Source organism: Aphis gossypii, chromosome 3, assembly GCF_020184175.1.
Source record: "Aphis gossypii isolate Hap1 chromosome 3, ASM2018417v2, whole genome shotgun sequence".
Classification (NCBI taxonomy): domain Eukaryota; kingdom Metazoa; phylum Arthropoda; class Insecta; order Hemiptera; family Aphididae; genus Aphis; species Aphis gossypii.
This window is the reverse complement of record NC_065532.1, coordinates 47867033-47881317: the sequence shown is the minus strand read 5'-3', so window position 1 is coordinate 47881317 and position 14285 is coordinate 47867033. Positions and strand designations below refer to the sequence as shown.

The 14285-nt window shown below is 30.9% G+C and overlaps 1 protein-coding gene across 5 annotated transcripts in view; it reads right to left on the bottom strand.

The window, feature by feature from the left end:
* Positions 1-14285, bottom strand: part of LOC114120883 (transcription factor AP-2-epsilon) — a 172754-nt gene that overhangs the window by 44777 nt on the left and 113692 nt on the right. The window contains exon 1 of one of the 5 annotated variants that reach the window (XM_027982963.2): positions 8766-9375. The exons of the other annotated variants lie outside the window; for them this stretch is intronic. Coding sequence (XP_027838764.1) covers positions 8766-8783 — 18 coding nt within the window. The 5' untranslated portion in view covers positions 8784-9375. Of the gene's footprint in view, positions 1-8765; positions 9376-14285 lie in introns of those variants that run through there. 5 annotated transcript variants of the gene reach the window in all.

Below are 14285 nucleotides of genomic sequence, written 5' to 3'. Positions count from 1 at the left end.
TTGTTTAATGACTTCGGTGCCAGCGCCGCATTTAAGGTTTTGCGTATTTTGCATTTGTTGAGCTGTTATTTGTATTTACAACATATTGACAGTAGGTGAGTTTCTTCGTAATAGTTACTCCACAGGTTTCATATATAATTGGATTTTACTTTATCATAAAAAACCATATGCAGTTATGGCAGGTTCTTAATCTATTCAAATAACTATTGGCTTTATATTTTATCTCAAGAATCACTTAATTTTTTATGTATCGCATTTTTGATTTCCTTTTATTTAAATTTATTTTTTTGTCAGTTTACTATACATTTAATCTTAATAGTACCTTAAAATTAATTTTTTCGTGTCTACATAAGCTTTAGTACCTATTTTGCATCTGAGTTTGCTTTATCATTTTTTATATATCGCTTTTATATTGTTGCGTTTTACTAATTACTATCCAAATTAATATTAATATTAATATTATTCCTATACGTTATGTGATTGATTTGTTTTTTTTAAATCTATTTTGCAATATCTGTATTGTTTGATGTATCACTTGTATTTTCTATAGTTCTTAATGTTCTAAGAGTGAGAATATTCTTGTGAATGTTTCCATGGTCACTTATGTGTTCAACTGTGTAATAGAGTATATAGACGTTGTTTTATATCAACAGAAACATACTCATCTATAATCAACTTCTATACATAATATATATTACACATATCGATAAAAATGTGAATAAAAAATAAAACGGAGGATGGGACCCCCGGGTGTTATTAATTTTCATGTGTGTATCAAGCGCGCGCACGATGATATAATGATAATAATAATACGTATTTATAATATATGTGTATGTATTCCCATTATTTCAGTTTGTATACCTATATATACATATGGCTACGTAATACGGTAGTGCTGCTGCGTGTTATGTGTTGCACTTGAGAACGACTCAAGCCGTATATTATAATAAATAAAACAATTAACAAATCGTTTATATATTATATTATTATTTTGAACGACGAATACGCGACGGTGCGGCGTGTGCCTTTAGGCTGATCGATTTTCATGATTCAAACCATACACACTATACACGCTAAGGTGGTCGCGCCACCGCCGGTTTTTCACCCGTTTTCATATTTTATAATATAATATACGACAATAATTATCGTTATAATATTATGTACGTATACCGATCGGAATTCGAGATTGCCCCACGCATGCGTAACACGCGCACGGTCCTGAAGAAAATGATTTGACCGTAAACGCGTAATAATAATATAATATACCGAGGAAGACGCGCGTGTTGGTATTATATTATAATATAATATAATATGTCTTATTATAATATTATGCCAACGACCAATCGGGTCACGCTGCACACGCTATGTATGAACTATGAAGAGACCGATTTACGAACTCGCCGCGTCGATCTAGATAATATACATATACAGCTGGTGGGCGGGCGGGTGGGTAGATAATATCGCTGTCGAAAACGATCGAACAGTGCGATAAGACGTCATATTATTCGATACCATTCTACTTAGCAAGTTTATACTCGTGCAGCAGTGCACACATTATATATCATAGGTATAGTAAAATAAAACTTTATTTTGACGTTCTAATCGACGTATATTATATAGGTAGTATGTATTATTAACGCGACCGCAGACATAGGTGATCCTAAAGGTTTAATCGGTTTATTTCGTGACCGCCGCGTGTATTTTAAGAAAAATACATAAAACGCATGGTTTTTTATAGAGAGAATAGCATTCTATAATACAGCGTAATTATAGTGTCACCGTTGTTTTAAAAATGGAAAGAAAAATTATGAAAAATTGTGTTTAGTTGACTTAGTCAGAGCGCGGAGGAGGAGACAGCGGTGCCTGTAAACGCGCATATATAACTGTTGAGTAATACATATTTCGTCTTAATCCTGCGTGCTGACCATAACGCCCGCTATGTAGCTTAATGGCGAACGTATTAACATTATATTATACGTAGGTACCTATATGATAAATAACGTCGTGCGCACATGCATATAATGCGATAAGACATTGTATTTTTTTTGTATAATATGTATTTGTAAGGCGACTTACACGAGAGGGGTTTATGAGTATGAGCGCGTGCCATGCCTATTACTACAACGACGACGACGCGTACACACATATAATAAAAATTATATTGATATTAATGTACACGCAAGGCGTTATTAATCCGTTCGGTAAATGAGGATCGTATGGTATATTATATTTTATTAAACACTATCACTGTAAGCGTAAGCCAATTTACGATATCTTTTTAAGGATAAAAATATGTACTCCATCCTATAGCTTCCTCGTGACATCTTTATTCTCGCTCTAGACATATATAATAAATATATTATAGGCACCAGCTATATTACATATAAATACTTCCGAGATTACTGCAATGTCTATAAGCGCGCGGGTTGTCGTTAACTCGTAACCTAGTGCTCGGGGCGCGTGAAAAAATTATTGCGGCGGGACGTACTATACTGCTACGCGAATCATTTTTCACACATAGCAAGAAAATCTGAACTGATGGATTTCACTTGAAGATTTTGTCTACAACCGATGAAAAAAATAAAAGACTTCAGAAGTTATCTATAGTTTTACTAAAATATATAGGAGTAAGACAAACTAATATAGTAGGTACTAACAAATAATAAATCATAATAAATTAATATATCGGGATCGGACATTTGCGCTAAAATTCCATGAGAAAAAAATTAATAGTATCGTTCTAAATTACTGAAATTTCAAGTATCTTAATTGATAACTGACAAGACGACAAATGTGTCACCTGATTATATGATAACCTGAGTTTTTGTGTTACAAAAATATATTGTTAATATTACGTAAGTACTTAATTTTCATTCGTATAATCTACAATACCTTATAGTGATAATAGTTAATTTTACAAAAACAATTACGTTTAATAAAAAAAATTATAGAGATTTTTACTTTACAGAATATATAATATTATACATAGGTACTATAAGTTATTGACGATTTTAAATATTTTGATGTATTCATAAATTATTAGCATTATGGTACAAATTATATAGTTTATTTTTATTTTTGATGCTCATGTCATATAACCACCGCAGGGTGTTTGTCGTTGTTGTCACCCTTGGTACACACACCCGCTCAACTAACTCTGATTTACTAGCATCGTGTGCATATATTTTTCAATTTACTTAACTGTATTTGAATACTCGACACCCGACGGATAAACTACAGGTAGTCAAATTTAACTTTAAAAATGTATTTATATAAATATAAAGTGTAAATAACGACATAACATAGATAGTTTAGTTTTCTCGTTAGGAGTTCTAATAAACATATATGCTCCCCGGCTTCTGTGAATTATGGCCACCAATAAGTAATAATCAACCAAAATAATAGCCAGAAGAAAAATTATTGACGGCGACAAATATGTTTAGCGAAACATTGAATTTATTATAATCTCGCTGCGAACGGCAGTGCATTTTATTATAGTTTTACCGTTGCCGTCACCGATAACCGGTTCTCAGCTGCCACTTTTACGGAAGGATAACAATAATAATAGAAAACTTTTCGACTTTCATCTCGCGGGCACAATAATATACAACACCGCGTTATAAATATTATCGTGCGATGTACTAACATAGAACGTATTCAAATTTATTTTGAACACTTTTCGTTTTGCTGTATGATATTATTACATTACGATGCGCACGTATACATAATTATATAATATCAATCACATACATTATGAATTTCTCGCACAATTGTATGCTATATAAAAGCTATATTGGGTATTATTCCATATTTATATTACTCGATGCTTATCATTTTGCACATGAATGTCTTCGAGTGATGATCATCAAACTATTAACTGTTCGTTCAGGTTTATTAGTAAACTGTGTGTACCTATGTATATTATAAGTACCTACATTTCGTGATAATAATACGTGCACTTCGCCAGTAGAGTTTATCTGGAGAAGCAGTTTTTTTAAGAAGTCTGCGACGCACATAGTTAATATATTTGAAAAATCAAACTCAATTAAATCATTGTTATACCTTAGACATATTTGATCTCTATTCTCTTTATTATTCATCGAAATGTACGATAGTTGATAATCAATTTATTGATATGTATTACGATAATTATATATATCTATATACGGCCATATACTATATTATAGTCAATAAATTCATAGCAACTATTAACTAATAAAACATCAAAGCTATTACAAATTTTGTGAACTTTTTAAAATATATAAGATATTTCTGATTGTGATAGAACATTATAGATCGAATAAAATCGGCAGGTACCTATATAATATATCTATGCTTTTTATAACGAGCAAACTTTTCTCATTATAAAGATTTCGTTATAGAATATTTTATGTAGTAGACAATCTTTATAGTTTATCCGTAGGTATATTGGTTATATAAAATATGTGTTTTCTTTTCTGCGCTTAAAAAAGAATATACTTCGATTGATATGTACAAATGAATGACATTGAGGTGTTCGATATTCAACTATTAGATCCATTGCTGCAAGGTTATTATGATGCTCGCTGCTCGAGTACGAAATAATGAAATAACCTATGTATAATATTATATTATTATATAATATCGGCAGTGCGCAGGTGTCGTGTCGTTTCGGCTAAATATTAGATTATTTTAATGTGTACCTACTATCTACTAAAAAAACCTCATTGCCTATCATAATTATATCATTATATAATTGAAGTACGTATATTATGTGCATTGCTCACGTAAATTATAACCTATACCAACAGTGGTCCGGCACACACGACGGACGAATTATCGGTAGCTCGTGCACCGGGAATCCGCAGAGCCGCGCGCGCGATACACGTCATTAATATAGGAGTCGATTATACACACGCACACGAACATACCTAATATATATAATATACGTTAGGTACTCGAAGTATTATTAATAATAATATTATATTATCATCATCGTCGTCGGTCGTCACTGATTTCGTGTCGTTTACGTCTTGTAGCATGTACGGACTAATTAAGGCGTGTGTTACCGGCTAATTTTTTTTTTCTTTTTTTTAGACTGAAGCGATAAATCTTTTATTTCAATCATTCTTTGAGCTTTTTTTCAACATTGTATATTATCTACGAAGTGCGCCCGTATAGGTATAATAATGTAGGCGAGAAATTTACGATCGGTGTCGTTACTGTTACTGTTATTATTATTATTATTATTTTAACTCTTATTGGAATCGTGACCGAATTTCGAGTTAAGATTTAGCATACAATTTCTCCGGGCTCACCGCGAGAGATTAAAGTAGGGAGAGAAGGAGGAGGCCGATTTTTAACAACTTCTTATCGATCTAAATGTATTTGTCGGACTCATAATCGTTTGGTGGGGGTAATCGATATCGAACATAATATATAGGTATTAGGTATATATAATATATTTAAACCGAGCAACTATAATCGATCCAGAAATCATAGTTACAATAAAACGATAGAAATCTCCTCCAAATCGTTTTTACAACACGCATTTTTGATAATTATTATTGATTTTCTATTTGGAAACTACATCAGCAATGTCGGTACTCTGCGATTTGCGTATAAATATAGGCATACTTATTGTAATATAGTTTATGCGTTGTTCTTACTTCTTACGGTACTTGTATTATATATAAATATGATATATTATAATTCGATCAAGTGCATATAATAATTTGCCTTCGTATCGCAAGGTTAGGTTAGCCTGACTACTGCACGGCGTTTAGTCACTGTCAAAGCGATAATATTATTGATCTACATCAGAGCATGTGTGTGTGTGTGTGTGAATGTCAGAGCACGCGAGCCGTGGGATTTGCATTTTTATCGTCCGATCGACGAAGTAAACAATGACATCAGCGATAATAATAAACAGATCGATCAAACGGTTTTCTATGTGTACTTATAATACCTACCATTCTATATCAATATATTATATTATAATGCGCCCGCGCGTTTTGCATCATCCGTTGATGGAATCTCGCGGTGCTTACCTATATAATATTATTTATTTATTTAAAACAATTTAACAAACGTCGATGGATGCGAAACAAACTATTGGTTTGCTGTATATTCTATTCATTTAGGTACCCAGGAGAGATAACGTATTCTCATTATATCTAATAAATAATCCCGCGAATAATAAATTATTTTTTATAATATATATGCTACAGTGAAACTTCCAGTAAATATTATTAAAAACACTCGATATTTACGTTAGACTCCTCAATACTATTTAGTTTTATTCCTACGAGACAATATATTATAAAATTGATTTAATATGCGGAATCGGGACTAATATTTACAATAACAGAATAACAGTAAATAATAATGATAATAATAATATTAATTATTATTATTAGTATTATAATATACCTATCTTTGGACGGTCTCCAACAAATAAGGTCCTTGCTGCCGACACGACGGTATATAAGGTAGATATATAGGTACGTATTATACAATCTTTTTACAGGTGTGTACGGTATGCATTTGACGAATGACTTGAACGCGCGCACTGTATACATGTTTACAGTACCTATATGCCGGATTTATCGGATGAATCGCGCGATTTGTCCTATGTCAGTATACGCGAAATGGATATTGCAGGTACTTTACGCGAAACTGTTTTAACTTTATATTGATCTGCAGCGAGTATATTTATATAGTACTACGGATTAACACATAGACATCTTTGAACGAATGACTATTATATTCTAAATATCATTCGCGTCTTACACACCACACGATGATAATATATTAAGTCGTACATAATTTATCATTTATTTACATACGCTCGCGATATATATGCATGCGGGAAAAATGCATATTGTAACGTACGACACGCGTTCGAATTTTATCTTCAAATCGAATCTTATTATACGTTATAACTTATTCTAATAAGCGTGGTTGACATTAGAGTAAAATATATTATTTTTTCTTGGAAATTCATGAGGTTTTTATTATTTTTTGCTGATTGTAATACTATATTTTCAATAATTTATAGAAGGAATACGATTTTGGAATAAGATGGTACCTAAACCTATTCCTATGTAATATTAGTTAACATGTTTAATAATATTTTATTTTGGTTTGATATGATAATACAATGCAATAGGCATATGCCATTATATACATTTTATAAAATATATGATTTAGACATTTCTAATATATAATTACGTAATACGTTACATAAAAACTATTTAATTAAAATTGAAGATTAGGTATAGACTAAATACTGAACAACAAAACAAAACTTAGCGGAAAAGCGTTTTATTGCTATTTTGAAGATATTACAAGTAAGTACCTACGATTGCAATTTTAGATGCTGTTTTTATATTCTTTCGTTGTTTTGACGAGATAATATATCTATCTATAAAGGTTATCACGTTTTGAGGAAATTTATGCAATTATCGTATGGAAGGAATACTAACTAAATATCGATCTATACAAAAATTACGATAATATTACGTTCACGGGTAATAGGTATTTAGATTGGGAAAATAATCTATATACATATAGGAGACCACCCCGATTCACTCATCAACGCCTAGATCAAACCGCTGGGTATAGAGACTTCATATTTTGTACAGAAGTTCCTTAAGCAATGTAGAGGCGCAGTAAGAAAGGATTTTTCAAAATTCGCATTTTAAAGGGTTGCTCAAACGGGAATTTTGTGATTTACGATAAAATTTTTGTTTATAAATGGTTGCTATAACAACCTGATTATTTAAATAATTAGTAGATTTGATTTCTATTATGGATTATATTCGAAGATTCTACGATCGTATCAACTGTCATAGTAAGTTTAATGCTTGATATTACATTATTAAATCGATAGTTACCTTGAGCAATAATCGACATTGTTATTTTTCTCGTCTATACTTAATTAAGAATACATCAAAGAACTTTCAAGATCGTCTTGACCGTCCTGCAGGATCGTACAAGATCGATAACATCGGTGACTATCCGTGCGAATATAATCCCAAAGTGCACGGACCGTACAATCCGGCCCGTTTTTACGGCACACCCGACACGTCGTTTTCGCAACTGAAACTCTGTGAGGTTACCGATTGGGTGAAGCGCCGCAATAAATCACCAAAATCAATAGTTGGGTTATTTTCTCGTGCTTATTGGAGATGGTCACACCAATATGTAGGTACAACCGAAACGTTCAACAGCAGCAGATGAACTATGGAAAAATTATTCGTGAACGCCATTACAAATACCACTGATACCGGCTGATACCGCCGGAAAATAATTTGTTTTATGGGTGTTTTAAATCCTCATTTTTATTATTACTTTAGTTCATGATGAATTAAAATATTCTTACTATAAATAAAATAAAAGTATTTGTGTAAGATTTTGTGTTTGTACTTAAAACAAAGTTCTTTGAATAAATAAAAAAATATGATGATTATTATAATAATATTCTCTAAACATTTTATAGTCTTATATTATATAAAAGTATATTTGAATTGGAATAAATTAAAAGGGGTATGTATCATATAGGTATGCAAAAGTGTAAAATAAGGTGAGAGTTCTAGGATTAAAATAAAATTGTAGAATTTAAAATATTTTTTTTATTAAATTAATGCAATTATCGTATGGAAGGAATACTAACTCGATCTATACAAAAATTACGATAATATTACGTTCACGGGTAGTAGGTATTTAGATTGGAAAAATAATTTAATATATAATAATGTTTGTACAATTTTTGTCGATCCTACCTCCATAAAATTGTTCATGTCATACTGGCACACCGCCAGCTTCGTTGCTGCGTGCGACACTTTTTACGCACTTTATGCGAAACCGGAAGAAAACCCACGATGGGATTACAGCGTATTACGTCGGCTAAACGCCGTGCTCGCGCAAACGCCACGGCGCTCACCGATGCAACCGATTCGCGCACTTTACACACGGTATCGTACACCGATCGATGGCGAAACGATTATTCGAACACTTTTACCATTAATAATATTATATTTTATAGAACGCGCTGGACGTTTTCACGAACACAGAACTGGTGGTTGTGTATCACCACAATGATAGAGATGATAAATAGACGACGATGTATCTATCGAAAAGAAACGGAGACGAACAAAATTTAGATCGTGACCAAACGACAACTCTCAAACGAAACGTGAACGACAATAATAATTTTAATAGCAACAATTCTAAATCGCAATGACACACGACAACGATTTATTATACGTTAATAATAATGATATTAGACGCGAAGACGACGAAGGCGGCAGGACACTATTACGATATTATATTTCTTGGTGTCTGGCGCGAGTGTGCTCGTATCCGGCGGGCCGCGTGACGACTGCCAGTGGATAAAGCAGTGCGTGCGTGCTAGCTACCTAAACAGGAGCGCAGCGGCGGCGTCGTCGATGCGCGCGGAACAACCGTTGTTGCTGGGCAGGCCTCGGTCGCGTTGGTGGGGCCTCGGGTCCACCTAGCGCGTATCCGGGGTCCCACCTTCCGGGCCTGGCAAAAAATCAACCGCGCACGCGCGCCGTATACAACTTTATTTTTAAAATTATTATTGTTGTTGTTCATTATTATAAATGTGACAAAAATTTCAATATTATATTAGAATACCTATACCTATATTTTGTTAGTACTATATATTAAAATATAAGGCTAATATTTCAAATAGCATTAAAAATAGTCAAACCGTGTATATGAACGTGGCTAAAAATGCACTTAAATTAGAATATGGCTAAGAAAAATTGTTTAACTATATTAATTTTTAAATTAAAAAATTAACAAAAATATTGCACTTAAAAATAAAAAGCGTGAAATTTGCATAAAAAATTATAACAGCATAATTAATACCTACAACTGTGATAAGAAATTCTCTTGAAAAATATGTAGGTATCTTCTAAAACTAAAACTAAATATTATTATTTTAATGAAATCATTGCTGCACATATCCATCTAAATAAAATGTTGCGTGAAAGCGTTATTCTAGGGATCATATACTAAACTAAAAAATCTTATGGTAATCGTATGAACAATTGGAGCAGATCTGTCATTGGCGAACTTATAAAAATGGAAAATTAATCACTATAATATCTCATAATATTTTAATCAGATAAAAACATATTTTTTCAATTTAAAAATAAATGTTTTTATAAAAGATATGTATTAATGAATTCCAATTAAATAAATAAAAGACAATAATTAACTAAAATTTCAATAAATAATAAGTTTAGTTTTTAAAATTGATGCGTTACGTCAAAAGTATTACGATAACCACATAAGCATAATGTTAAAAATTAAGTCATCGACATTTAATATTGATGCTGAATCAAATATTATACTACATATTGCTATATCCATATAATATTATAAATTATAATATATAGGAATATGATATCAAGTACGCGTGAATTTATAGTTGAATGGTTCAGATTGTTTTTGAATTTGATAACATATAATATTTTAAAGTGAACGATTATAATATCATAAAAATTAGAATAACATATTGATCATCTGCAGGTAACTCGATTTTATTCATTGAACAAATAAAAACGTATTTGTATTATATTGAACTTATACGTATCGATGGCTTTTGAAGTAGGATTATTTTTTTAAGTATAAGTACCAGTTATTATAGAAATTTAAGATATTTGACATTCCGTGTACCTATCGATTTCGACGTTATTTTTTTTTTCGTACCCAGTATAATAATCTTTAAAAATTCATGTTATTCTTCGCGTTTTCACAATTGATTGAATTGTAATGTGACGCCTTTTAATAGAAAATAACAATATAAAACAGGTTTTTGATGTCAGTCCAAAAACATTGCAACATTGGTTAACATTATACCACCGTCAGCATCTCGTTAAAAGTCGGTCTTTTTTATATTATTTCTCCGCAGCACTCTTGTATTATATATAGATATTTATTTTAAAAAAGTATTAATTTTCAATGACTATCAGTATCTTATATAATATTATTATTTTTAAAAAGAGGTGAATAGGTATTAGGTACCTATTTATTTTTTACTATTTTTCAACGGAAATTCGATAAAATGTATATAATTTAATTATTGTATAAGACAAGACTATGTATTATATACCTATTATAAACGTAAATTACAAATTCATAGTTCTCAATGTACACAAAAATGCAAGGTGTCTACATTCAAAATGGTTTTAATTATATAATATAATATGTGTCAATGTGTCTTATATATAAACAAATTAAACATAATTAATAAAAATTAAAAATAAATATGTCTACAACTTATAATGAAAGCTCGATAGAAATAAAATAAAAAATCAACAAACGTAGAAATTTGATTGAATAGGAATTTTACACATTCTCATGGAATAAATCTAAAATTTATTATGTTGAAAAAACAATTTACCAACAATAAAATATGTTTAATGCTGTGCTAAATGTATAGGTGTACTCGTTTTTTATACATTAATAGTCTATTATAGGTATACATCCTATATATACCTAGCAGTATATAAACATACCATTAATCAGCAATGTAGCTTTATTTCTTTAACAAATTTGATGAGTACCATATACCTACACCTTAAGTGGTTATTTTAGTTTCATGAATTAGCGCTAAATTGTAAATTAAAACAGACATTTGGGTGGTGTTAAAAGGAGTAACGGTAGGTCGACAGTTATATACCGTAAATTAAATTATACCGTTAAAAAAAGGAATACAATTTTTGATTATTGTAAATTCGTAATACACGAGTGGCTATTCTCAAATTGACCAACTTGATTCTAATAACCTATATATTTCTAATCAATTTTAAAACCATATTATTTTCATTATCTTACTAGCTGTAGATAAAAAGTTTAACACAGGTTTGATATATAGGTATATCAGTGGCGCAACCAGGATTTATTCAAGGGGGGGGTCCAGGAAAATTTTTTATTTATTATATATTGTTTTTCTGTTTTCTTCCTGAGTATATACTATATACATTATACATTATAAATACATTTCATTTTTTGATAAATACAATTACCTATATTATTTAATACACATATTATTTACATTTTTAAATTATATTTACAATGAAAGTATTTCAATTAATTATTATTATTATTATTATGCCAATTAATTATGGTAAAGTCATTATTTATTACCTATTATTATCTATAGTGTAAAATCTAAGCGCCGGTTTTCTTCAGATAATATATTTATAACTTCTTCCACTGTTACTGGGACTTCTCGGTGAATATTAAGATTAGCCAAACCATTCAACCTATTTTCAGAATTAGTGTTTCTTAAATAGTTTTTAATTCTCTTGAGTGATGAGAATGTTCGTTCCGCTTCACACGATGTAACAGGTAGAACAACAAGGATGTGCAATAAGGTATATACATTTTTATAAAAATCAGGATTACATTTTGATAGTGCGTCTAATGCACTCGTGGGTTTAATATTATTTTCTCTTAAAAACCTATGCCATAATTAATTTCTATAACTACTTTATCATAGCATTCGATATCATTTTGATAAAAATGTACAAGTTGCTGAAGATCAGTTTTAATATTATAATCAATTAACGCTTGAAACCCAGATATTATTTCTCTGTGATTATTAAATCGGTCGTTTAACTGTTCAATAATAGACTCAATGAATGGAATAAAAATGCTTACTCTATAATATTCTTCAGGTGTGTTCATCATTATATTGCATCGGTGTTTTTGTCTTTTGGCAAGTCTTGGAATTAAAATATTAATATGGTTAATGGCTTCGCATAAATCAATATTTTGCTTCTGTAAGTAAATACTAAGAGGCTTGGTATATTTGAACATTTTATTAATTATAGCCAGACTAATATTAAATTCAGAAGCCTGTAAAGCTAAAAGTAGTTGATTAGCTTTCGTGGCCGTATCCTTATCGGACCACGTGATCATTTCTTCTAAGCTACTCAAAATAACAGGTAAAAAATCATAAAATATTTCCACCGAATTATGTCGTTCCACCCATCGCGTTGGACAAAGGCGTTTCAGTTTTAGTTTTTTTGATTGACACCCATCATCTTTCAACTTTTCTTCTTCTTTAAATAAATTCAATTTTTCACTGAAAACTATTTGTCTTTTTGGAGTGTTTAAAAATAAATATCCACTTTCAATTGTACCCATGGTATTTCTTATTTCAGGTATATTACAAGAATACGATATTGATAAGTTTAAGTTGTGAGAACTACAGTGTATATAAAGTGCTGTAGGATATTCTTTTTTAACCAGTACGGCAACGCCATTCATTTTACCACTCATAACAGCAGCGCCATCGTATCCCTGGCCCCGCAAATTATTTACTTCAATATTCATATTTTTAATTCTTCCACTATAATATTTGCTAAATTCCTACCATTAACTTCATAAATAGGTACAAATTTTAAGAAGTCTTCGTGCATTTTCCCATCATCAGAATTATAATACCTGGCACACAAAGATAATTGTTCAATACCAGAGATATCGGCAGTTTCGTCGGCAATAATAGAAAAATACTTACAATCATTGATTTTTTTAGCTACTTTTTGTGTAATTATTTTAAAACAAGCATCGACTATCTGGTTCTGTATCTTCCAACTTATGTACTGCGCGTTTTTTTTACAATTTTCCCGCAATAAAACATGAGTATTGTCTCCCGAAACTTGAGTTGCATTTAAATAAAATCGAAGTAAAGCACGAAAATTGCCATCATTTTCACTTGGTTCAGTTAATTTTAATGGACCACAATCTTGGTGGCCTCTTAAGGCAATTCCCTGACGACCACAGAGTATAACTGATTGAATTACAGGGCTAATAATTTTCCTATTATCGTCTTTTTGTTTTTTTGCTACTTTATTAATTTGGTCATACACAGAAGACTCTTCCCCTGAAATTACCGCAGACAAATGTTGAAAATTTAAAACACAATTAATATGATAATTACTAGCTTCGTGCGATTTAAGCTTTTGAATTGCGTGTTTCCAATTTTTTAATGGTTGAGTGCAAAGCTGCCCAAGCGATTGGCCTCCTTTCCCACCTTGTTTGACGCAAAACAATACACAATATTTGCAATAAATGCCATCATCTAAACCACTATATGCAATCCACTCCATTTATCAAACCACGACATTTGAAATTTTAAATTTTTACTACCATAAAGCGTAATAGGAAAATCATAATTTTTACCTGGCGTCCAAATTGTATTTAATGCTTCCGTTTTTTCGGTTTTCGTCAATTTTTATCAATGAATAGTTTTATATCAA